The sequence below is a fragment of the Mus musculus genome, chromosome 10 (assembly GCF_000001635.26).
Source record: "Mus musculus strain C57BL/6J chromosome 10, GRCm38.p6 C57BL/6J".
Classification (NCBI taxonomy): Eukaryota; Metazoa; Chordata; class Mammalia; order Rodentia; family Muridae; genus Mus; species Mus musculus.
In genome coordinates, this window is record NC_000076.6 from 58,381,777 (window position 1) to 58,407,895 (window position 26,119).

General features: G+C 41.5%; 1 protein-coding gene across 11 annotated transcripts in view; it reads left to right on the forward strand.

The window, feature by feature from the left end:
- Positions 1–26,119, forward strand: part of Lims1 (LIM and senescent cell antigen-like domains 1) — a 101,350-nt gene that overhangs the window by 58,435 nt on the left and 16,796 nt on the right. For 7 of the 11 annotated variants that reach the window (XM_030244824.1, NM_001359115.1, NM_026148.4 and 4 more), the window contains exon 2: positions 17,245–17,404. In XM_030244824.1, the coding sequence (XP_030100684.1) occupies positions 17,245–17,404 (160 nt within the window). Of the gene's footprint in view, positions 1–10,725; positions 12,825–17,244; positions 17,405–23,792; positions 24,426–26,119 lie in introns of those variants that run through there. The other 4 variants (NM_001193303.1, NM_001346676.1, XM_006513074.4 and 1 more) reach the window with 3 other exon arrangements.

Here is a 26,119-nt window from a genome sequence, read left to right on the forward strand (position 1 = left end):
ACAACCACATGAAGGCTCACAACCATCTGTACAGCTACAGTGTGCTCGCATACATTAAGTAAATAAATAAATAAATAAATAGATTGATAGATAAATAAATCTTTTTTAAAAAGTGAGAATGAGGTGTGATATGTCATTTCATAAGAGCTTATTTCATAGCAGAAATATCTATAGACCATTGCATTGCCTTTTGCATAGTGTGCTTGGGGCTGATTTTCCCATGCACAGTGTCCTGATTACATCTTGGCAGTGGTGCTTCCTCATCTGCTGAAGCAAAGAGAACTCAGCGAAGACCTCAAGTTCCTCAGCTGTCCTCCTCTTATGTGTCCTTCTGAGAACTCTCTTTGACTGTTTCACTGAACTGTACTTTACTGAGCTACCCACTCCTCCCACCTCTTCCTAGTTTTCAGCAGCAAATATGGCTGTTTTAAGTTTCTAAGTGAGACAAGTTCCTCATGTTGGGTAAGGATCCTAAAAGTCTGAGAACTCTTCAACTATAGGATCCTGACCACAGGCTTCCTCTGTTGGTTTTAGTTCAACAGAGAAAAGAAAGTACCTGCTTTTTAAAGTGTGGTATCTAAAAAGAATAACTTCTTTAGTTCTATTTGTATGTATGTGCATGTCCCTGTGTGAATATATAGCCTGTGAGGGCAATGCCCATAGAAGCAAGAAGAGAGGATTGGATGCCCTGGATCTGGAGCTTGATGTGGGTGCTGGAGACTGAGCTCTGGTCCTCTACTCATCTAGAAAGGAGGACTCTTGTCAGGTTAGCTATCTTTATAGAAAACTGTCTCTCTCCAGGCCAGATCTTAGTAGATGCTGTTGGTGTAGCAATAGAATAGGATGAGCTGCCATGAGATAGCAAGTGTTCCAAGGGCTTAGGTAAGAGTTTCCTAGGGGAAGCTTACAACACATAACCATCTCCTACTTATATCTTGCAGAATTCTCCAAAGGTCTGGTTATCTGTGACTGCTCTCTGCAGGCCCAGAGAACCAAAGCCTGAGGCTTCTTTCCAGTGCCCTCTACTGACAACCCGAGTGCTGCTTTTAAAAGCTAAGATGTAGGGAGCCAGGGTTCAGCAATATTTCACTTCCCAACAGGATGTGAGTTGCCAGGATTATAGAATACCTCTGGGAAAGAGGGAAAGAATTGAATAAAGACCCTCATAACCATGTGACCTGGTTTCAGGGGACAGAACAAAGAGTATTTGAATCTTAACGAGACTGCAGCCCAGGCTGCAAACTGGCTGTCAGTGTAATTGCACCATCTGGTCAACATCAGACTCCTAGGGTCTTGTTATGTCCTTCCCACGCCATCTTTTATCACATTTATGGTAAAGAATCTGAGTTATGGCAGCTAAAATACTTATTGCCTTTCTCTGTGCGTCACAAAATGTAAAGCTCATGAAGGGAAGGTATCTTGTGACTTTGCAGAAAGGTTTTTCAGTTTCTCTGATGCTGGTAGATATATATTCTGTATCAAGAAAGTAGATGAAAATGAGAGATGCAGGGATATGAACAGGAAAGACCTTTGATTTGAATGAAGTGTTTTACTTCTGTCCTCTATACTGATATTTTCATGGTTCTCTTTTTTTCTTATCAGTGAAGTGGGGCTCAAATTAAGTTTAGTGAAGAATAAAAACTCCCACTAACTTCCTGTCACAGTGTAGCTGGCGGTTGTGTTCAGTGAGAAAGCTCTGCTGAGTCAGAACTAAAATAAGAATGTATCTTAGAGCCTGACAGGCGGCTGCTGCTGCTGCTGCTGCTTGGCACCATGGCCATATAAAGAGCTCCTGCCTGTGCCAAATGGTTTCCCTGGTAACTTGGGCATCTCTTAGGTCAACACAGCTAAAAATACCGTTATTCTATATTTGGAGCTTTCTCAAATGTGGCTTTGTATCTTTCTAAAAAGATGTTTGGAAGTAGGTGATAATATGTTAATTCATCATGATAGGAATAAAAGATGTTATGAGCAGTAAAGGAATCACTAGAGGACTAGTTTCTAGGAAAAATATTTTTAAAATCACAGCAAAGCCTCCTAACCTCTGAGGGAAATATAAAAAATTGTTTAAGTTGATCCAACACTCCAAATTTGTGTGGGGCTTCAGGAGTTCACTGCAGTGATTAGTTACGGGAGCTGTCTCTAAAGCACAATCATGCTAAAGACCTCTTGAGCTGTATGGGTGTCAGCAGGGGTGGTACCTGTCAACCTGTCAGTGTTGGCCCTCTGCCTCTTAGCAGAATGCTTGATGGAATATGGAGAGGGTGCTCAGTCATCCACCTTTAGACAGAGACAAGAGATCCAGCTTTGAGGCACTTGCATACAGAACACAGTGTTCGGTTTCTCTAAAGTCAGGCTAATTGAATGGGATATGGAGGTTCTAGCTGAGGAGAATAATAGTGATTCTTTGACAGTTATACATTTCCTCTAGAGGATATAAGGCATTGTTGGGTGACAGGGAAGTGCAAATCCAACTTACAAAATGAAATGTGCAGGCTACTCATCCTGCCCAGCCTACCAGTTGTTCACGACATTTCTCAGTGTTCTGCCATTAATGGTTATGATTTTCTCTACACATTTGGCAGCTCATCTCCTTTTCACAGTAGGTTACCAGTATGGTAAGGATGTGTCATCATAGAGAAAAGGCAGCTGTTTGGCATTGTGTTTTTGTGGAAAGGTAGGAAACGTAGGTGCTGTTACTTTCTCTGTACACAGTTTTCAGAATGTTACTGTCAGAGAGGGACATAAAGGAAGAGCATGAGCTTGATTTGTTTCTGTCTCTCTCTTCCACTCTCCCGACCTAGGGCGTCTTTTACACAATCACATCTTTTGCAGATAGGGTTTTGTTATGTGAATCACTTAGAGGTGCTTCGTGAGAAATAGACCCCAAAGTAAGCTATTGTTACTTGTTAAACTGGATAGGGTTGGGTAGCTGCAGTATTGATGTGCATTATTTAAGCCAGTTTGGGGCATTTCTGATGTTGTGGAGCTGGCACACATGGTTCTGTCACAGGTCCTTGGCAGCCCCTTGCTGCATCTTGCCTGATCTGAGTGGCCTCTCTATTCTGCAGACACCAGAGAGGAGTTCTTGCCGCACCTGATAGTAGCAGATTTGAATTATTGATTATGGGACAAAGTATCTACTAGTGTACTTCCTGACAAGTTTCCAGCCTATGGTCGGATAGCATCACACTCACTTCCTTTATGAATATCTCCTCAAATATCATAAGGTCAGCCACGTGCTACTATATAACTACGACATCAAAGCTACCTCCTTTATTTTACATGTTTTATTTCAGTGGTCAATTCTTAGGAACAGTTATATGTAAATAGCCTTATACCAGGCATCCTGGCATGGGGCATTGGTGGTGCAGGGTTGAAAACTGGTACTTTAATCCACACATTTCATATTTTCATGTTTTTAAATGATTTTTTAAACTTTCTCTCTGGGTTATAGTTAATATACAATAAAGTTGTGGGCAGCATTAGCACACATCTTTAGTCCTAATACCCAGGCGGATACAGTCGAATCTTAGTTGGATGCCAGCCTGGTCTGCAGAGTACATTCCAACAGAGAGCAACTCGGTCCTAACAAAACAAGCAAACAAAATGATACAGTAAAGTCAGAGTGCTCTTATTTCCTTTTAATAACCGTAGTAAACATCGTGGTAATACTAATACAGACGTAAATGTATGCATCGCTATTCAGCTTCAGCTCAGTTAAGAAAGCTTGTGTTAACCACTTTTTCACTCTTCTCCATGTGATGAATTTGTTTGCCTTACACAATTAAGAAGCAATTTTAAAAATAAGGCAAAAGGCATATTATCTGAAAATTCATCCATTTCTGCTTGAGCTTTGCCTACTTCCTTATTGTCTTGAAAGAAAACATATTACATTGTCCTACAAACTGGAAACGGGGAAGAGCTTTCCGTCTCCATTCTCTCACTTGCGTTGTTTTCAGTAGTCCCGGGAAAATCAGATGAAATTTTCCACTTAAGCCAAGTAGAGAATTACAGGGAAATAGTTCTGCCAAGTAGTAATGTAACTAGGCCATGTTAATTGATTTGAATACCCCATATGGCACCCAGATCTTTTGTAGCAATTGAAGAGGCTTCATCCTAGTGGTAGTTGCTGCTAAGTTCTTAGTTTCGTGATGGATTTAGAATAAATAAGCAGTTTCTAGCTCTCCCATTCCACAGTTATCACTCACTGTGGTGTGGGGATGGTTCCAGAGCACTTCTCTACACCTCCACCTCTGCTGTACCATCATGCCCATGGGATAGCAAAGCCTGTGGTTGCTTGGGCCCCTTAGAAAATGGCCTGGTCCTTGCATAAAATTTACCAAACTTTCATTTTAAATCATCTCTATACTATGCTACCTAATACAATGCAGAAGAATGAATGGATAGGTGGATGAATAATGACATGTTAAAGCTAAACTTTTACTATAAATTTGATTTCTTTTGCATTTGTGCTGATGTGTTTGCATGTTCATGGTGGGATGGTAAACATGTGTGCACAGATATGTGGAAGCCAATGGCCAACCTCAGAAGTTGTCATCCTTGGTTTTGTTTTCTTTCATATGTGTTTGCAAGTATGTATGCACATGGGTATAGAAGTGTTCATGTCTGAACATGCATGTGGAAACACAGGTTAATACGCGGCATCATCCTCGATTATTCTTTGAGATAGGGTCTCTCATTTAAGCCAGAGCTTGTTGATCTCCTGGACTCAATGGCCAGCTTGCCACGCACCCCTCCTTCTGTCCCTCCCCAATCCTCCCCCACCCGTGTGTGTGTGTGTGTGTGTGTGTGTGTGTGTGTGTGTGTGTGTGTTGAGACAGTGTCTCATAGCCCTGGCTGTCCTGGAATTTGCTACATGTACACCAAGTTGGCTTTGAACTTGCAGAGATCCGCCTGCCTGTGTGCTAAGATTAAAGGTATACACCACCATGCCTGATCTGCTTATAAATCTTGTAGGAGAGGGGCAAGGCCTCATGAGCCTCTTTCACTTCCATGGCAGAAAGTTAATGGGCTGATTCTTTTCTGGATCTTTTTTAAATAATCCTGGCTGCTGACAGTGCAAGAGAGCACTAGTCAGGTCATGCTCAGAGAACAGTATTCCATACACAGACTTTCACTGCAGTGCAGAGCTCACCAATTAGACCACTTCTGGTTGGTGACCAGAGGCATGACATGAGGTTGAGTCCAGCCTAGGTTTTGTAGCGAGATCCTGTCTTAATTTCCCAGATTCAATCCCAGCCCGGCCTCCACTCCCAAAGCTGCTTTTGGTACCTCTGCTTATGAATATGTTCACATTTTAAGTATCTAACTCCTAGGAACAGCTGTGATGGTTTGTATGACATGTCTAAACAGGCTATTTGGATTTTTGATCTTTGGCCATTTGGGGTACAGTCATGAAGTTAGCAGACTGGTGAAATCAGAAGCTCTGCAGCTGTCTTCACGTTGTACTGGAGTGCTCTAGTGTGTAGTTTGTTCTCAACAAAACATTAAACATACCCACTGTCTTAGCTAGGTTTGTATTTATTGTTGCAATTAAGTACTATGACCAAAAGCAATTTGGGGAGGAAAGGGTTTATTACAGCTTGAATGCTAGGGCAGGAAGTTAAGGCAGGAACCTTGGGGCAGGAAGCGAAGCAGAAGCCATATGCACATGGAACATCAGAAGACAGCTTTTCTCTTTCCATTGTCTAGGGTCTGAAAAGAAAATTCAGGTTATCAGGCTTGGATCAAGCTCCCAATGAGCCATCTCACCATCCCATCAATAGCTTTTATATATATCAATAACAAAACTTCTGGGAAAAGGAATCAAGAAAGCAATCTGATTTACAGTAGAGGAAATAAAATAGGAAAGGATTGAGAGAGAAAGAACTAGGAAAAAAAATTAGCCACCACTTAGCCCATGGAAAAATATAATCTCTTTGATGAAAATCATCAAACACAAGGGGGCTGGAGAGATGGCTCAGTGTTAGAGAGTACTGGCACCTTCTCCAAAGGTCCTGAGTTCAATTCCCAGCAACCACATGGTGCCTCACAACCATCTGTAATGGGATCCGATGCCCTCTTCTGGTGTGTCCGAATTCAGTGACAATGTACTCACATACATAAAATAAATATTTAAAAATTAAAGAAAGAAAATCATCAAACACTGATGAAAGAAACTAAGAGGTCCCCAAATTAGAAAGATATGTAGATGATCATGAATTGTTAAAATGTCTGTAGAACCCCTTATGACCAACAAGTTCAGCTCCTGTCAGTATACCATTGGGGCTTAGAGACATGACTCTGGGAGCCCTGGCTGCTCTTCCAGACAACCCAGGCGCAGTCTAGTGCTCACATGGTGACTCACAACTGTAACTTCATCCCAGAGGATCTGACACCTTCTTCTATCCTTCAATGGTACATAGACATATATGCATAGAAAACACACACACACACACATATTATAAATAAAAACTTTTAAAAATACCAGCTGGGCAGTGGTGAGGATGTCTTTAATCCCTGAACTTGGAAGACAGAGGCAGATGGATCTCGGAGTTCAAGGCCAGTCTGGTCTACAAAGTGAGTTCTAGGACATCCAGGCCTGTTACACAGAAAAACCTTGTCTCGAAAAAATATATATACCAGCAATATTATCTGCAGATGTAGAAAAAGTACTCCACAAAAATTTGAATTGATTCACATAGACTGTCAAATAGCTAATGCAGTCCTGAGCAGAGAGGAAGAAGTTTGGAAGCATTAGCAGCCTAAGTAATTTGGTACTGGCATAAAACCAGACTAATAGAGCAGACTGGAGAACACAGATAAATCATCAACATTCGCTGATTTTCAGCGAAGATGGTGAGGATATACTATGTATATATACATACAATGCATACAAATTTATCAGAGAAATTACTGCTCAAATGATATAAGATTGAAGCTCAAGAAATGGCTCAGCAGTTAAGAGCTTTTTCTGTCCTTCCAGAGGCCCGGAGTTCTGTTCTCAGTTGGATCCATGTCCAACAGCTCCAGGGGGTCTGACGCCCTCTCCTGGCATCTGTTGGTACTGTGTTCACATGCACAAAGCTCACATGTATTAGACTTTTTAAAAAATATTAAATGCATTAATAGACTGTTTAAAAAAAGATGAAAAGTTACCAAGTAGTCATTAAAATACGGAACCATCTTTATTATCTTTATTTCAGTTTGAATTTTAAAAACTTCTATCTTGCCATATTCTTTAATCTCCTGCATTTTTATTTCTACCCACTTTTTGATTGATAGATAGATAGATAGATAGATAGATACAACAAACTTTTATTTCCAAGCCTAAAAGTTACTATAGTATTGAGGTCTCTGTACGGTCAAATTTAATTACTAAAAATACTATGAGGAACTGACTGGAAGCCTACTGAGAGTCCTTCCAAAGCTGCAGATTCCCCCCCGTTGGGTTTTCTCTACCTGCAGTTTGTCCTTCTTTAGTCATTTCACTTTTGTGGTGTTTTCCTGCCAGTTTTGTCTCCTCTTTTGCTCCTTCTCTCTGGCGTCCATCATCTTGGCCAATTTCCAAGACAGGTCAGCACTAGCTAGGAACAGTTCTGCCCACTTTTATTAGGGAGCATCTGCAAGTGCCAGAATTGTTCCTTATGAATTAGGTCTCTCTCTGGCTACCATTTGCTTTCCCCACTGAGATGTAAGAAATGTCGTCCTCCCTCCTCCTTCCCTAGGAAAAGGTCCTGATTGATATATGCTGCAAATACAGTTTCACCCTCCACAGATAACACCACACATTCTTACCACTTCATTTTGATACTTTGTTACCTGTCTTCAGCTGCATGGAGCATGAGGTTTAAGATTGTGGGTAAAAAATTGTACTTAGCTAACCTCTATTATCCAAATTTTATCGTTTTTTTGTTTTTGTCTTTTTGCAGTCTAAAGAAATGTAGTCTCTCTCTCTCTCTCTCATTTTTCTTAAGTAGTCAGGTACAAATTACAAAGAGATCAGACAAATCGATTACATAGAGAATTGTAGAGGATTTTGTGGTATTATGTCCATGTATCAGTAACCTTTGTTGAACTCCATGATTCTGTTATTCTTCCAGCATGTAAGCTTATAAGGGCTGATTATGTCAGTTATTGTCAAGCATTTGTGGAATTAAAGACTACTTTTGCTGCATTTATTATAAGAACAGAAGAGCTTTTACCAAAAATAAACTGGGCTTGTAAGTTACATAAGCATTTAAGCCAGGTAGCATACACTTTAGTATAGCAGAATGGATCTTATTTTGTAGATTCCAGTATCAAGGAATATTATATTGTACACACAAGGAGAAAGAGAGTAAAATATTGTTTAGCCATCAAAACAGAAAGAATTTGTGTCATTTCAACACTAGAAATCATTGATTAAATAAAATAAACTAAGTTTAGAAAGTCCTGCATGCTTTCACTTACATTTGTAAGCTAACAGTTTATCTCAGAGTGGTTACCAGTGGCTAAGCAAGGAGAAGGCTTGGGTAATGAAAAGAGGTGGTAATTGGAAACCAAGATACAGAGGAACCAGAGGAACAACTTATGTTACATATGGTATACTTCAGTTGGATAACTTTGGTAAGCAACAATTAATTGACTCGTTCTAAATAGCTAGTAGGGAAATTTTTGAATTTTCTACACTTTCCCCAAAGAAATGATGTATAATTAAGATGATTAAGGTGTTAAGCTAGTTTACCCTGGTCTGATCTTTCCAAAGTGTGTGTGTGTGTGTGTGTGTGTGTGTGTGTGTGTAAATGTCACACTGTACCACATTGATGTGAACAGTTACTGGGTCAATAAAACTACATGTTTTAGCACATGCCTATAATCCCAGCATTTCTGGGCTGAGGCAAAAGAAACACCAGTGTAAGGCAAGCCTGGGTTACAATATGAGACCTTGTCCCCCCAACCCCCCCCAAAAAAAATTTAACAATGCTCTGTTTAAATGTGGCATAGCTGTGCATGCCTTTAATTGCAGCTTTTAGGATATAAAACAGTAAGATTGGGAGCCAAGGCCAGCCTCCACTTCATAGTGAATTTGAGATGCCTATGAAACACTGTCTCCAAAAACAAAATGAAATAGACCTTAAAGATACAGGTCTTAGTACTTAGTATCAGGCATCACCCTTAGCCTAGTTTCAGCTGCCAATAGAGAAAACAATAAAAGATCTTCTCACCACTTTCTGTAAATATGACAGGTGATCCAGAACAATCACTATCTGGCCTGCCTAGAAGCCAGTCCTCTCACATCAACTTTTTGCAAAGACATGTTTTGTTACATGGGCTACTAATTTGGAGACCCAGAGCCATGTGTTAGCTCTACCTCTCTGCAGGCTGGTAGAAGAATTTACAGGAGAGGAATGAGAGGTTGTTTATTGGCTGGACTGTCAGAAGGGGGCCTTTTAGGTTCTTGGTGCAGCCATTTGTGGCCATCACATTTCTTTATAGGTCATAAGTTTACACAAGAGATACATTCTGAGGGAGGTTTTGAACTTGTGATATCTGATATAAGGTCACTGAGTGGAGGATCTTTGTTGTTTGTTTTTCAATGGAAGACACCCTTACTGGTGGTAGGCAAGTAATCTACCACTGAGCTACATCCGAAGACCTTTCAAATAAAAGTTGGTCTTTGGTTTTTTGTTTGTTTGGTTTTTTGGGGGTTTTTTTTTTTAGATAGAATTTTTTTTTTAATCATTTTATTAGTTTACATTCAACCCCCCTATTCCATCCCCTTCTCCCCCCTCCCCTTTGCCTCTAAGAGGGTGCTTCTCCACCCACTCACCCACTTCTGCCTCACCGCTCTAGCATCCCCTATGCTGAGGCATCAAGCCTCCAGGACCAAGGGCCTCCCCTCCCACTGATGCCACATAAGGCCATCCTCTGCTACATATGTATCTGGAGCCATGGTTCCCTCCATGTTCACTCTTTGGTTGGTGGTTTAGCCCCTGGGAGCTCTGGATGGTCCAGATAGTTGATATTGTTCTTCCTATAGGGTTGCAATTCCCTTCAGCTCCTTCAGTCCTTCCCCTAGCTCTTCCATTGGGGTCCCCGGGCTCAGTCACATGGTTAGCTGTGAGTATCTGTATCTGTATTGGTCAGGTGCTGGTAGAAACTCTCAGGTAATAGCCATACCAGGCTCCTCTCAGCAAGCATTCTTGATATCAGTAATAGTGGTGGAGTTTGGTGTCTGCAGATGGGATGGATCCCTAGGTGGGGCAGTCTCCGGATGGCCTTTCCTTCAACCCCTGTTCCATTTTTTGTCCCTGTCTTTCCTTTGGAAAGAAATATTTCTGGGTTAACAATTTTGAGATGGGTGGGTGGCCCCATCCCTCAACTGGGGGCCGTGCCTATCTACTGGAGTTGGTCTCCACAGGTTCTATCTTCCCTTTGTTTCTTATTTTGGCTAAAGTCATCCCTCTAGGGTCCTGGGAGTCTCTCATTTCTCTGGCAGCTGGGACTTTCTAGTGGCTACCCACAGTTCCCCACCCCCCACTGCTACATATTTCTATTTGATTTCCTGACCCTCTGTACTTCTCCCCTGCCCCTTCAAATACCTGGCCCTGCCCTACTTTTCCTCTCCCCTCCCAGGTCCCTCTCTCTACCTTCTGTGATTATTTTGTTCCCCCTTCTATATAGGATTGAAGTAACCACACTTTGGTCTTCCTTCTTCTTAAGCTCCATATGGTTTGTGGGTTGTATCGTGGGTATTCTGAGCATTTGAGCTAACATGGTATGTACTCACTGATAAGTGGATATTAGACAGAATCTTACTGTATAATTCAGGCTGGCCTTTATCGTTGTGGAGCCCGTGGTGGGTTTAAATTCTAAATTCGTCTGCCTCAGCCTCTCAAGTGCTTGTATTATTGGCATGCACCCCCACTCCTAGCAGCTCTTTCAAAGTTAAAGTATGATTGGAATATAGCTCAACAGATTCACTCTCAGCATCTCTTAAGTGAAGGATAAATCTACATTTACACAGAAGCCTCTAAACAACTTTCATTGGCAATAGCCTAAAACTATGAAGTACTTAAATCTTCAGTGAGTGAATGGTTTAACTACATATATATTAATACTGCTGAATATTATGCAGCAACATAAGATCAAACTACATATACGTATCTAGCAACCTGGACAGATCTCAGTGACTGTGACTAAACAAAACCAACCTTCGGCCAGCACATATAGTAGGGTTCCACAAATGACACGTTATACAGGTGAAAAACAGATTAGTTAAGGAGTACAGTAAGGAGATTTCTATGGGCAGAGATCATGTCCTGCTTGATTGGTGGCCACAGTAGCTACACACTCAGTGGCAGTAGAACAGCTATGCCACTGCCAGGCTCCCAACTTCGCTGCTCTATTTCCCCTTCTTCAGAGAGGAAACTGAAGGAGTGGCTTATGCTCCGTCAGCACGAGGCTGAAGAATTGTCTGGTTCTGTCCTTCCTGTTTTACTTTGTCCTAATGAAAAGAAACCAAAACCAAGAGAGTATAGATGAATGGAAAGGGTGATATTTGCACAGGGAAGCTGTCTCTAGGGCTTTCCCTCTTCTGGCATCCACCAGTCTGGGGTCCAAGCAGGTCCAGGGCTGCAGTCTTGGAATTCCTCATCATTTTGATATCTCTGGATTCAAAGTAGGGAGGTGTGATCTCAGTTCCTGCTTCTGGTCCCATTTTGTACCTGCCATATACTGGTTTTGAGTTCCTGTTTTATTTCCCAGTGATTCTGTTCAGCCATTTTCTCTCATAGAAGTTACAGCATAGCCCTGTCACTTATTATTCAGCCTCTTTGTGGCCTTGGTTTTCTTACTTGTGAATAGCACCTGTTTCATAGAGGATATGGTGATATGATAGGAGACACTATTCACGGTTACTCAGGTCTCAACTGTTGCTTGTCTCTCAAAGGGCATATGGCTCTTCTGTTATCACTATGACCTGCAGTGCTTAGCGCCGTGCCTGCTCACAGTTCTTTGAGGTGCTTGCTTTGGGTAGGATGGCTTGTTGGACTAGAGAATGGAACCACAGAAGAACCCTGCACCCTGTGTTGCCTCATGCTTCTCTGTTGCTATTATCATCATGACAAACACAATTACAAGACAGTAGTAGTTTAAGCTAAATATAGCAGGAATACCATGAAGAATCCGTGACTCTCCTGTTACAGGATTAGCTGGGATTAAATTGAAGAATTACAGTTAAACTCTAGTCTGGTTTACACTGCTCCATTCATTGAAGCCTTTACTATGCTGTTACTTTTATCAAGAACAAAGATAATAAATGGCTACATAGAGCTTCCCTTCAGGGGCTCACAGGTCCTTTCTGAAGCTTATCAAGCTTTTCAAAAATTTCTGTGTATACCCAAATGGAGACTCACTCAGACACAAATTGTCACTAACACGTGAAATGGTTTTGGGAGCTTCTAGAAGTCATAATAGATCCAGACTGCTGTGCTGCAGAGCTCTTAACATGAAAAGTCAGGAGTGACCCTGGCAGCTGGGTGACGCATGTGGGAACAGTGGGAGTGACCCTGGCTGGGAAACAGGAGGCCTGGATATTGTTTCTCTTCTCTGTATCCTGCTCGGCATCACAGGACTCTGAACTCTCAAGCTTGTACAATGGCCTTCCCAGGACGGGCACGCCCGTGCACTATCCCAGAGAATGAAGAAATCCCCCAAACAGCCCTTAACAGCGTCCTTGAAGCTAATGGGAATGAAGACGAGAGGGCTGTGTCAAACCTGCAGCGCAGGCACAGTGACGTAAAGGTCTACAAGGAATTCTGTGATTTTTATGCGAAATTGTGAGTCTCTTCCCTCCTAAAATACAGGCTTTCAAGTCTCCAGATCTTCAGTTCTGCATTTCCTAGCCATTTAAGCCAGCTAGTGTGTTTTAATTTAGCAGGGCTTTTCCAGGGTGTACGGAGGGCTGGGGGTGGTTCTCAGATTGCCTTGTCTTATAAACTTCCACCAGAGGACATACTAGATGTCAAGGAAAATGCCACCTTCCTGGGAAGAATAGACAGCGCTCATCTTTCTAATAATGGTACATTTTCACTGTGTTATCCATAAGAGAAGTTGGCACTTGTGTTGTCAGGATCTATAGCAGGAAAAATATACTCTGAGAGTTCCCAAATATGAAACTAAAAATTTAATCGATAAACACTTTGTTGGGGATTTATCCCATAATCAATATTTGAGGTGGTTAATAAACTCTCAAGATATTTGATAACAGAATTTTATATATTGTATTTTAAGAGTAGGAAATTTGTTTCACATGTGGAGATAAATGAGATGTAAAAATTGGAAGGTTTGATTGTGGTTTCCTATGTTAGCCGAGTTATGGAGGTGGGTGTGTAACATCAGTCCTGGTTGGCTTTTGTAGACATGTATTCTCTCCGCTCCCATGTTTTCTTTGTCATCAACACTTTTAGTGAAAAAACATTTTCTGGAAAATTAAGCAATTAGGTATAACCAATCTAATGACTTATCTCTTTAAAAATAGCTTCTTCATACATTGTTAAATACTGTCAAGTATAAAAAAAATGTGAACAATACAGGAGAGTCAGGCAAGAGAGAAGCTGAGTATGTAATCCCAACACTTGGGAGGTGTGGAGGGTCAGGAATTTGAGATCAGCCTTGGCTACATGAGACCCAGTCTCAAAGAAAGAAAAAAGAGCACCAACTGCCAGCCAACAAGGTGAGAGGGAGGGGAAGCCTGAGCTCAGTTGGGAGGCACGCGGTCGCTGTTTTCTGTCCCTGCTTTGGTCACTAAGGGGAGTTCATATATATGAATATGTGTGTAAAACATTCATCTACCTACGCACTTGGCCAAGTCTACTTGAGTTTTCAAACATAATTAAGTCTGGAATGTAGCTGTAGTGAATATAAACAGGTCAGTGCTAATAGCATTTTTATCAGCACCATTTTAAAAAAGATTGAAATCCAATACTTCTTGTATGAGAAATATGTATTTATTCGATTAAAAGTGACATATTACATGCTAGTAATACAGAGGAAAAAGTAAACTTTTGCACATTTTTCTTGATGCAGCTCCCTCCTTCCAATCTGCTTCTGCTCTTGGCACAGAGATATGGCTGAGAGGGTACTTCAGAACTTCCAGAGATTCAGTCACCCCAGACCTTGAGAATCATTGAGTTAAGTGGGAGTAAAGCAAGACATTCCAGAATGTTCTTCAGCTTTTCGGGGAGGTCCATTAAGTTTGCTGAGGAGTGATATCATTGGAGAGAATTTAGAATTATAATGGTGCTGTGTCTTTTAGTAGCACCTTCTGCTTTCCAGAGGGGATTATATTTTTTTATTATTTCATCCTCAAAACAGCTTCTGATAATTCCTGAGCGGATGTGGGCTAGCGTCTTTCTCCACTCAGCCACTCTTTCTGTAAGAAAAGAGGGTGCACAGATCCCTTCAGAGTTTTATTAAAGACGTTGCTGTTCGTCTAGATCCTCTCTCCTCACAATAATTCTGAAAAGACAAAGTGGAAGTCTCTATACACAGTGCTTAGGCCAGGTTCGTCAGAAGTAAGGCTGCCTCTTTTCACGTTTTAAAAGTGTTATTTTGGGGCGGGGGCGGAGGGGAGAGTGTCATACACTATGAAGGTCAAAGATAACTTGCTGGAGTCAGTTTTTCTTCTATGTGAATTCCAGGGATCAAACCCACATCTTCAGGCTTGGCAGCAAGCACTGTCACCAGCTTTGCTTTCTCTCGGGCCCAATCTTTTCCCTTCTCTTCAGTGACACTCCTATCTTAATTGAGCTTATGAATTAAAACAGACTTTTGATTGATCTGGAATGGTGAATGTGGGGATTCAGCATAGTGTTACTGTGGCAAGGTTACAACACAGAATTGTCTTGAAACACTTGAGGAAGAAGACAGATGTAGAGCTGTCCTCCATTGGGGTGGACAAAGAATAAGTCTTGCTATGGAAATGCTAACCTTGGAAAGAGCTAAGAGCAAGGCCGCTGGTTAAAGTGTTTGTGAAGTGAGAGGCTCTCCACGCCATCTGTCCCTTGGCAGTGGTGCCGGCAGACTGATGAGATATTTGAAAGGTCAGAAGCTATGCCAGGAGCAGACTGCTTTTGTAGAGGTAGAACTCCACCATAGAATCAGCCTCTGGAAACAAAAAAACAAGCCAAAACAAACAAACAAAAGGCTTGGTCAGTGACTGTTCAGCATATGGAACCTTCTCCATTTCTAGAGCTTTCAGAAACAAAATAGCTATTCATGTGAAATCCTCACCTAAGTCTGCTTCAGCTGCTGCCTGGCTCCTGAAGCGCCAGTGGCTAGAGAAAACAATTATTCGTGATCACATCCTGTGTTTTGAGGTAGAGTGGGATTGCTTGTGAGGGAACTGTCAGAGTCACTCAATGCTAGTTAATGCCTGCTTTTATTTTCCTGGCCTGTAAAACATGATTGTGTCCCTACCATGAACTGCCAAGAGTTTGCCGAAAGGCTGTGATCTGTGATGGAGATGATTCCTTGTAAGCAGAGAGCCTGGATTCTACCCCTGTGTCATTCATTCATGAGTAGCTAGTGCCATGATGTTGAGTTAACTGTTCACCTCTGAACCTGTTTCTCTATCTACAAAGTGATTTTTTTTTTTAAAGATTTATTTATTCATTATATGTAAATACACTGTAGCTGTCTTCAGACACACCAGAAGAGGGAGTCATATCTTGTTATGGATGGTTGTGAGCCACCATGTGGTTGCTGGGATTCGAACTCTGGACCTTCAGAAGAGCAGTCGGGTGCTCTTACCCACTGAGCCATCTCACCAGCCCCCAAAGTGATTTTTATTACATAAAATTCTGTGATTTAGTGATACATTTTATACTGTAGTACTAAATGTTTGCTTTATAAACTGTCTAATAGAATTGAGGCATCTTGTCTAATTTTTAGTGGTTTTAAGCAGTTGTTTTGAACAATATCGAATCAAAGGTATAATCTAAATCTAGGTTATGATATGATGTTTAGTTACATGAAGTTTAGATTCTGTTCTTTAAAGAAATTGACTTTAAGCCGGGCGTGGTGGCGCACGCCTTTAATTCCAGCAATCAGGAGGCAGAGGCAGGCAGATTTCTGAGTTCGAGGCCAGCCTGGTCTACAGAGTGAGTTCCAGGACAGCCAAGGCTACACAGAGAAACCCTGTCTCGAAAAACAAACAAACAAACAAACAAAAACAAAAAACAAAAAAAAGAAAGAAAAAGAAATTGACTTTAAGTTGTTATTTCATGGAGGGTAGAGGCTCATGAGGCCCCACCTATAGCAGAGTAGCTAACTATTAGCAGTTGGCAGTGCCTAGGGGAAGGAGGCAGTTTACTTTTGCAGTGTAGCCCATTGTTGGTGACCCATGCTCCAGTGATTGATGCCACGCATTCCTGCACATATGGGCAGCACTAATTAGACTCAGTGTGTCATCATGAGGAGGGAAGGAGTAATGGACGTGAAGTTATAGGGTGACATGGAATGGAGAGTCTTGGAAGTGGGGAGCAGGACTACCTGTGATCTAAATATATTGTATTCATGCCAAAAAACAATTTTAAAAACATTATCTCATGGATATCTTGTTTGTGTTTTTTGAGACAGGGTTTCTCTGTGTAGCCCTGGCTGTCCTGGAACTCACTCTGTAGACCAGGCTGGCCTCGAACTCAGAAATCCACCTGCCTCTACCTCCCAAGTGCTGGGATTAAAGGCATGTGCCACCACTGCTGGCCTCTTTAATATTTTAATGAAAGTTACTTATCCAGCTGTAATTCTGAGTTCTTTAAGGGAAACATTTATCCATTGATTTATTTATTTGAGATAGTCTCGCTATGGCTATTTGGTCCAGGTTGTTCTTTAACTTCCGGGTTCAAGCAACCTTCCTTGCCTCTATCTCCTAAAAGGCTGGAACTAGAGGTGTACACCACTGCACCAGCGAAGAGAACTTTTGGCTTTGATCTGTGTTCTTTGTATCCAACACTGCTTACAAGAATGCTGAAAATGTTAAAATCAAACAGAAACAGAGCAAGAGGTCCTTATAGAAACTAAAGTGCCAAGGTTAGTGAGACTGGGTCATTTTTAATTAGAGAACTTGCGAAATCTGGTTTTATGGATAAAATAGGAGTTTTTGTGTCCAGCTAGAGTTTGCTCCTCGTTCTTGATGCTGTCTGCTCTTTCAGTTAACAGGTTAATAGTCTCTGTCTTGCCCTTTGTGTGTTTTAGCAACATGGCCAATGCCTTGGCCAGTGCCACGTGTGAGCGCTGCAAGGGAGGCTTTGCGCCTGCTGAGAAGATCGTGAACAGTAATGGTGAGCTGTACCACGAACAGTGCTTCGTATGTGCTCAGTGCTTCCAGCAGTTCCCAGAAGGACTCTTTTATGAGGTGGGTCAACTCAGCTGTCCTTCACTTTCAGATTCCTTACCAGAGATTGAGTAAGTGCCAGGTATTTAGTACCTGGGAGGTCAGTGGTGGAATGCATGTGGAACCTGTGGGTCCCAACCTAAATAGGATACCCAGGCATAACTACCTACATTCATGCCCGTCAGTACATCTCAGTTCAGAAGCTACAGTGTCTTGTAACTGCCCATCAGACCTGAGTACTTCTTCTCCAAGTACAGAATCCTTTCTCTAGCCTGCAGCAGAAGCATCTCTGCCCCCAAATGCGCGCTCCTACATCGAATCTGCCCAGCCTCACCCCTGGGCCTTACTTTATCAGGATGTCACTGCACATCTTCCTAAAGGGGAACCCATGTCACCAACTTCCTGATTTCCAGGCCATATTCTGCAGATTTCCATGCATGTATTTCGTAAAGAGGATCTTGTTAGGACTTGAGCACTACAGGAACCACTCTGTTTAGCCCTTCTATGTGTCTTAAGCTATTTTCTGAACACTTGTTTTTCTTGATGTCATCGTGTGATCTGTACTTCAATTGTATTGAAACTTTCTTATCACAGGAAATGTATTATGGAGGTGGCTAGGAAAGCTCATTCCCACATCATGAGTGAACATGAGAGTAATCACTTTGGCAATTCATTTTTGTTAGCATCCCACTTAACATATTTGCAAATGTGTGCATTTTTATATGATACATGTGCATAGAATTCTGATAAAGCTAAGAATGTCTGTTCTTTGATTTCTTTTTTAATTATTATTTTATGTATATGGGTGTTTTCCATGCATATATATCTGTGTGTCATATGCATGCCTAGTGCCCTTAAAGGCCAAAAGAGATGATCCATTGGAACTGGATTTAAAGCGGGTTGTGAGCTGCCATATTGAACTAAGGTCCTCTATTCTTAATGGCCAAACCATCTCTCCCCTTTGAGGTATTTTTCCTTTTCTCCTACCAGACTTCGATTTTTCTGTCTCTATGCCTGAAAAAGGAAAGGTAGTTTATAGCAGTCATTACTAAACTATTAGTACCACTGAGGCCTTTCCCTGCTCTGGGCAGATTGAAATTCCCACGCCAGCCTGGAAAACACCATTTGTTCCCCCATAGATGTTAAAAAAAAAAAAAAAAAAACCTTCCATTTGTGAATTGTCTGTATTAGTGCAATGCAAGGAAATAGCATTGAGCATTGAGTCATAGAATGAAATTTTATTCAGTAGTACGCATATTGTTCCGGACTTTCTACTACACCTCAAGAAAAATTAAACAAAAACTCTTAGTAGTAGGAAGATACTCTTTTTTTTTTTTTTTTTTTTTTTTTTAATTCCTTAGAGAATCTTTTTTGTCAGAAATCCAACTGTAGAAGAGAAGATGGAAAGAACTTCCCAGGGTATATAGGTGATGGTGGTGAGCCAGATGCTCTGTTGACTCTGAATGGCTGTCATTGGTAAGAAAAACAGAAGTTAGGCCCCTAGGGATTGTGATGGCATGGGAGGGAAGGCAGCTGTTGGACTGCTATCATTCAGTTTAACAAACTCTTAGAATTTGACAAAGGAAAAAAAAAAAAAAAAGAATTTGACAAAGGCTCTGAAATCTCTTAACTCAGCCAGATAAGACTGTTTTGATTTTAAGATCTTTATGAAGAATTAGGGAAAATATAAGTTAAATATAAGGCTTTTATTATTCATTCATGAAAGTCAATACACAGAGGTTAGAAAAGTACAGGCGGAGGTAGAGAGAAAGGAATCCATGAGTCAAAGCTTTATTTGTCATCAGCGTCCAAACAAGACTCCTGTGAAGTTTCATTAGTAGGCTTAAAGCAAGTAGGCACAAATTTCAGATGGCGTGCTGTGACACCTGTATCTGTACAATCCGTGCTGGGTGTGGGAGTCAGCCCAGCTACTCAAGCAGTATCTAGCTGACCAGGGAACCCTGGTCATCTGGATTGATCATACTATAGAACTGGAAAGCATAGAACTGGAGATAGGGTGACTGATACTTTCTCTGGTATGAGAAATATAGCTTCTGTTCACAGCGGATACTTATGACCGGCTCACAGCACACACAGAGGTTCCAGAAATATGGGGGATGGCTTAGTCAGTAAAACGCTTGCCATACAAGCATGAGGACCTGAGTTCAAATCTCCAGCACTTACGTTAAAAACCAGAAGTAGTGGCACATCCCCATAATACCATAGTTCAGGAGGTAGAGATGGGAAGACCTACCTGCCTAGGCTCTAGATGAAATCAGTCTGGTCAAGGTAGGTTGAGCGCCTATCTCCAAAAATAAGGTGGACTACAGTCACAAACAGATGTGCATGTGTAATTGCACACATACAATGCGCACATGAACATGTATGTGTACACATCAAAAAACAAAAAAGCAGGGAGCAATGTTACTCATACTGTCTAAGTCTCCTTTAATCCCTACCTTTCTTTCCTTTGTGGCCCTGAGAGGTGAAAACATCCTTGACAACACAGCAGGTAGCAATTTGTGATGTGACAGGGTTAGAACCCATATTGACCCTAGTATCCATTCAGGTCTCTTCTTAAGATTAAGGAAATGTTACTGGAAAAACAATTAAGGAAAGACCTGAGAAACTCAGAGGGAAAACTTAGTTCTGGTTTGTCTTCTACCTGATCTGCCCTCTGGAGTCCTCCAGTCCCTCTTCATGCCTTTTCTCTGATACCGTCCCTTGCCTGCTATTTTGGCATTAAATATCACTGTCTTTCTTAGCTAACAATGCTTACCTTCCGTGCACCTGCCTCTACATGTGGTCCTGTCAGTTGCAAAACCATTTATGTTTGGTCAGAGGGGAAAGCATGGAAACAGCCTGAGCAGAGCAGAATAAAACATGACTCACACTTGTCCTCCTGTTCACTCCTTACTCTCTTCACTGCTGGGCTATAAATATCTCCCTAGTATTATTCCAAAAGATGTTACAAATCCCAGCATCGGGCTATTATTGGGCTGTTGCCTTCTGGGTCCTAAGGAAGACAGCTATTTTAGCTACAATGTTTACTGTTTAAGGTCCATTTTCCAGCCAAAGATTTATAAAGCCACAGATGGAAAATACGAACTTTACTTTTGATTAAGTGACATGTTAGAGAAAAAGCTATCCCCATCAAAGAATAAGATGTATGTTCAGCTATGCCCAACAATGGAAGAATAAGATGTTTCAGCTATGCCCAGCAATGGAAGGTTTTCCAGAACTAGAAGTCCATTTGATTTGTTTTGTCTGGGGTCTCTGACTGTCTGTTTTTTGAGGTTCTGTAGTCCACCTGGCTGAGGGTGTCGTTAAACTCCTGACCCTCCAGCTTCCTGGGGCTGAGATTACAGGCAGAAACTTGGTGTGTATGTGTCAGTCTTAGTATAATGAGCCATCAGGACATATGGGTTGGTGATATAATTCTTTCTTGTTTAGCTTTCAAAGAGCCCTAGGTTCACTTTGCTATAATAATACCTTTGCTATTATTGCTTTTAACTTTTGTCAAAGTATCCTCTTCCCCTTATTTCCACAGTCCTTACTCTTCCTTTTCCCTTGGAACCAGTTATGAAGACTTAAAGATAACCAAATATGGTGACACAGACCTGTGGTTCCATCATTTGGGTGGCCAAGGCTGGAGATTTGCAAGTTCAGTACTATCTTGGTGTGCTTGCTTAATAAGACACTGTCTCAAATTTAAGGGGGGCGGGAGACAAGTTTTGTTGACTTACTTTAAAACATGATTCACTTTTCTTTGTGGAACTTCCTAATATATTTATATTAGATTAGTTGACTAGGATATTCATCCCTCTAGGCAAAGAGAAGACTGGAGCCAGATTCTTCACTACCCACTCACTAGAACACATGGCTAGAGATAGGAACAAAAGCATTTCTGTCGCATCTGTACATCTCTTAAGCATGGTATAGCTGGTTATGATTGCACAGGCTTATAATTCCAGCACCTGGGAGAGGCAAGGAGGAGCAGGAATTCCCAACACCCACTGGTACCTCCAAGGCCATGGGAGCTCATGCTCTCTTTTACCATGTTGAGCACCAGGAATATATGGTGAGCAGACATACAAGTAGGCGAATGCTCATAACAGAAAAATAAAACATTTTAAAAGTAAAACTTTGTCTTAAAAGAAAAGCAGAACCAAAAAGAATGCATAGCAGCTACTAGGAATACTACCGAGATATGATCCCTACTCACTCAGTGACCCTGTCTCCTACTAGATGATGTGCTTTAAAACAGGAACCTAAAAAGTTTCAATTTAGGTAGAAATCTGTCTCCCTCTGAAAAATAAGGGGCTTTGCAGATTTGTTCACCAAGAAGAACTGATTTACAGATGTTGCTTGCCCAGGAGGTTCATTACTAACGTAACCAGCCAGTTCCATCTGCTTCAGTCCATGTCTTTCCTGAGTCCGCAGAACTCAGATTCGTCTCTTACATGGAGCACCTTACACTTCGCTGTGACTGTTTGTTACAATACTCATCTTCCCACTTAACTTTGAATACTTCTGCCACAAAGACTGTCCACATTGATCTGCTATCTCTAATATATAACCATAACCCCAGCACTTGGGAAATGGAGAGAAAGGATCAAGAACTCAAGCCACTCTTGACTACATAGGAAGTTTGAGACTAGCCTGAGCTACATGAGACTTTTCTCAAAAGAAAAAAGACCCCACCAAAAAGGTGTGCTGTTTTCTTTCTTTGCTTACTTGCTTGCTTAAAATAGCAGGTGGGCCTGGGGGTGTGGTTAGCAGTGGAGTGCAGACTCATCATGTAGAAGGCCCTGGATCCAATCCCAGCACTGAAATGTAAACTAAAAAGATCATGAGACATGTCCAATACCCAAGGAAATACAGCTCCCAGCTCTTTATAATGAAGAAATTATTATCTCCATTTAAGAGAAAGTAAGATTTATTTTATGTTATTAGTGCTGGATTGCCAAACTAAAATCCAGTTTCCTTCATTCTGATACTATTCTGCATTTTACTTTAAAATAACCTATTAGACTATAGAAATTAACACTCGTTTTAGTCTTCATCAGGAAATAGTAACCTTATAACAGTGTGAGCATGTTAAAAACATAGCAGGACAGCTGGGGTGTGTTGCAGTGGTAGAAGGCTTATCTAATGTGTTCAAGTCCCAGGTGGTGATGCTTCTCCAAGCCTTGATTGAGATGGGGCTTTCAGTGCCATAGGTGTCCTAAGGCAGCATGCCTGTGCTTCCCGTACCTTGCCAGGGAGCTAGTCCCCTGTTCAGGAGTATTGTACATTGCCAGCATACAAGACTTACAAGGTCATACTTATCCCAAAAATAACTCAGCATCTGTTTGTGAGCCATTTACTACACAAGATGCATTCTAAGTTGTTGTTTTTTCATTTGATAGTTACACGAATCCTACAAACTAGGTATCACTGGTTACATGTGGTAAAGCAAGCCCTTGCCTACTGTATATAGTGACAGCTGACTCGATTTTTCTCTCAGGACTCGACTCCAAAGCTGCATTCTCTTGCACTACATTGCCCTATCTGTCTCAGAAACTGAAATGATTTAGATAAGTTTCATAATATAATACGTTTTTTTCTAAAATCTTCACTCACACATTCTGTAGATCCTACAGAAAGCCAGTGTCAGATCCCAGGGTTCTTTTCATAGTTTTCACAGCTCTGGTTATGTAGAGCTTGCATGAATGTGTGAGTCACTTATAGCTATAGGTTTTCAAGTTGGATAATGTAGTTATAGTTAAAAGAGTCCGTGCTGCTGGCTGGTGGTGGTGCACGCCCTTGACCCCAAACTAGGCAGGTGGATGTCTGGAAGTTTGAAGCCAGCCTCGTCTACAGAGTGAGATCAGGATGGCTAGGGCTACATGGAGAGAGCTTGTCTCAAAAACTAAATGAATAGAAATAAATCACTGCTAGTTTCCATAGATTTTAGCTGTTTTGTGGAGGGAATGCCCGTTTAAACAGACCCCGACACCTGCATTAGTGGTTCCTAAGTATAGCTTTGTGATACCTTGCTTATCTCCACCAAAAGAGGTCATTTTTCTTTCCCTTGAAGTATTTTTAGAAGTGAGCTAAACCCACCAGTTATAGAGGGATCCAATTCCACAAATCTTTCCGACTGGCATAGACTGGACCCAGAACAAGGGCATGACTGTAGCCCTCTTTGTGTGCTGCAGATCCAGCCAGCACACCCAGGGCCAAACTCTCTGTTCATGCTGCAGATTTCTCTCTCCTTGTTTGGTTTTCCCAGTGTGTGCCTTTCTCCCCCATCCCAGTCGATATTAACAGGAAAGGCCTGTTGGTAATGAATGCTGTAATGGAACAATGATTAACAAAGAGTTTCCTCACTCATTTCCTCTAATACTGTATCCTGATTATTCAGGAAGGCTGGGACTGAGAAGTGAAGACTGAAGAGAGGAAACTCCAAAGCCAGCCTCTCTGCTTATCTACTGACCCACTTGTCTCAGAGCAATTCATGACAGATGTATAAATCACCAAGTGACTGTCCAGCATCTGCATTTCTGAAATGAGACCATCAGCTAAGTTCCCGATTATTGGCTCTAAAGCAACAGTTATTAAGCCTCCTCCCTCACCCCTCTGATAAGAATATTTACAGAACTCCAAAACCTACACAGAAAGAAGCAGGGCTGTTGCCATGGGGCTCATCTTCTCCCACACCACACTATCTCCTGGGACATAATGTTTCTTGCTTATTGTATTTGTGGTGATAATCAATGAGAAGCATCGCCTATAGGCTCCTTCATCTGAACATTTGGTTCCCCGCTGGTGGCTGTTTGGAAAGGTTGTGGAACCTTGAGGGAGGAAGTATGTCACTGGAAGTGGGCTTGAGGATTTATTGACTCACCCCACTTCCTGCTTTCTTTCTTTGCTTCCTGTCTGTGAATAAAAATGTGATCAGCCAGCTTCCTGCTCCTGCCACTAGGGCACGCCTTCCCTGCTATGATGAACTCTGTCCTTCTGGAACTGAAGCCAAAATAAACCCTTTCTTCCTTGAGTTGCTTTTAGTCAGAGTTTCATCACAGCAACAGAAAGTAACTAATACAGTATTCCTTGTTTTAAATTGGCTTGGGGGTTTAATGTAATTATCTAAACTATAGTGTTTATGGAAATTTGATTCTTCAAAAGTTATAGTTTCTGGTTTGTTCTTCATTTTATATCCCAAACTTTTCTGGGTTAATTTATGGGATTCCCCAGACTCTGGTTTTTTGAGACAGGGTTTCTCTGTGTAGCCCTGGCTGTCCTGGAACTCACTCTGTAGATCAGGCTGGCCTCGAACTCAGAAATCCTCCTGCCTCTGCCTCCCAAGTGCTGGGATTAAAGGTGTGCGCCACCACTGCCCAGCTGATCCCCAGACTCTTAATTATTTTATGCTCATAGTCTCTACAGTGTGTGGAAAAGAAGCAGCTTGTTATAGCAAAATCTCTTGGAATAGGAATGGTAGTCCTAATACTGGATCTTGTATCACAGAGGAGCACAGGATCTAGAATGCAGGTTATTGCAATGGAATCAGTTCCTGAATACTTGGACTCTGTTTCCTGAGTCAGTCTGTCTGTCTGTCTGCCTGCCTGCTTCCCCCCCCCACCCCCTTTCTAAGAAGAGATCCATGCCAGGCAGTGAATCTCTTCTGCCTCCATGGGCACCAGGCATGCAAGTGGTGCAGACATATAGACAAGCAAAAAACCCATACACAATAATTTTTAAAAATTATTCTAGAATATGTACTTCTTGTAAATATTTAAGTTTACAGTGAAAAATTTTAAATACTGGCCTAAAATAATGCAAGAAGGAGCTTTACATATATGCAGATTATCTTAGTTGAGAGTTCTGTATCTTTCGTTAAATTTATAAAAGTAAATGAGACTGGAGAGCTGATTCGGTGGTTAAGGGCTGCTTCTGCAAAGGATCCAGACTCAATTCTGAACACCTAGATAGTAACTAACAACCATCTAGAGTCCAGTTCTAGTGGGTCTGATGCTCGCTTCTGCCTCTCATGGACACCAGACACACACAGTGCACAGACATGTGTGCAGACAAAACACCCATATATATAAAATAATAATAATCCTTAAAGTTAAAATATGTACATCAAAAATAAGCAGTCAGAGGTGAGACCAGCTGTTCACTGTGTCCTCGCCTTGTATAGTTTCTGTATGTGGGGGTGGTGTGCCTGTGTGCATGCACATATGTACCCATACATGTGCAAGTTGAGGTTGTTTTCTTTGATTGTTCTCCACTTTTATATTTTGAGATACTGTTTCTCACTGAACCTGAAGTTAGTTCATCAGTTGGCTAGGCTTTCTGACCAATGAATCTTGTCCATCTGTCACTCTGCCACCTTCCCCAGGCCAGGGTTATAAGAACACATATCTATGTATATGGATTGTGTTTTGTTTTGTTTTTTAATGTTGGTTTAGAGTACCTCGTGTTTGTACAGTTTATTCCCTGTACCAACATAGAGGAATATGGAAAGTCCCAAAGTTAGCTGGGGAGGTGACGCACAGCTTTAACCCCAGCACTCATAACGCAAAGGCAAAGGCAGGCAGATTTCTGTGAGTTCAAGGACAACCTAGTCTACAGCACAAGTTCCAGGACAGACAGCTAGGGCTACAAAGTGAGACTGTGTCTCCAAAAATAAATAAATAAAACCCCCTTTGGTAAGGACTGGAGGAGTTGATTGGCAGAGAACAC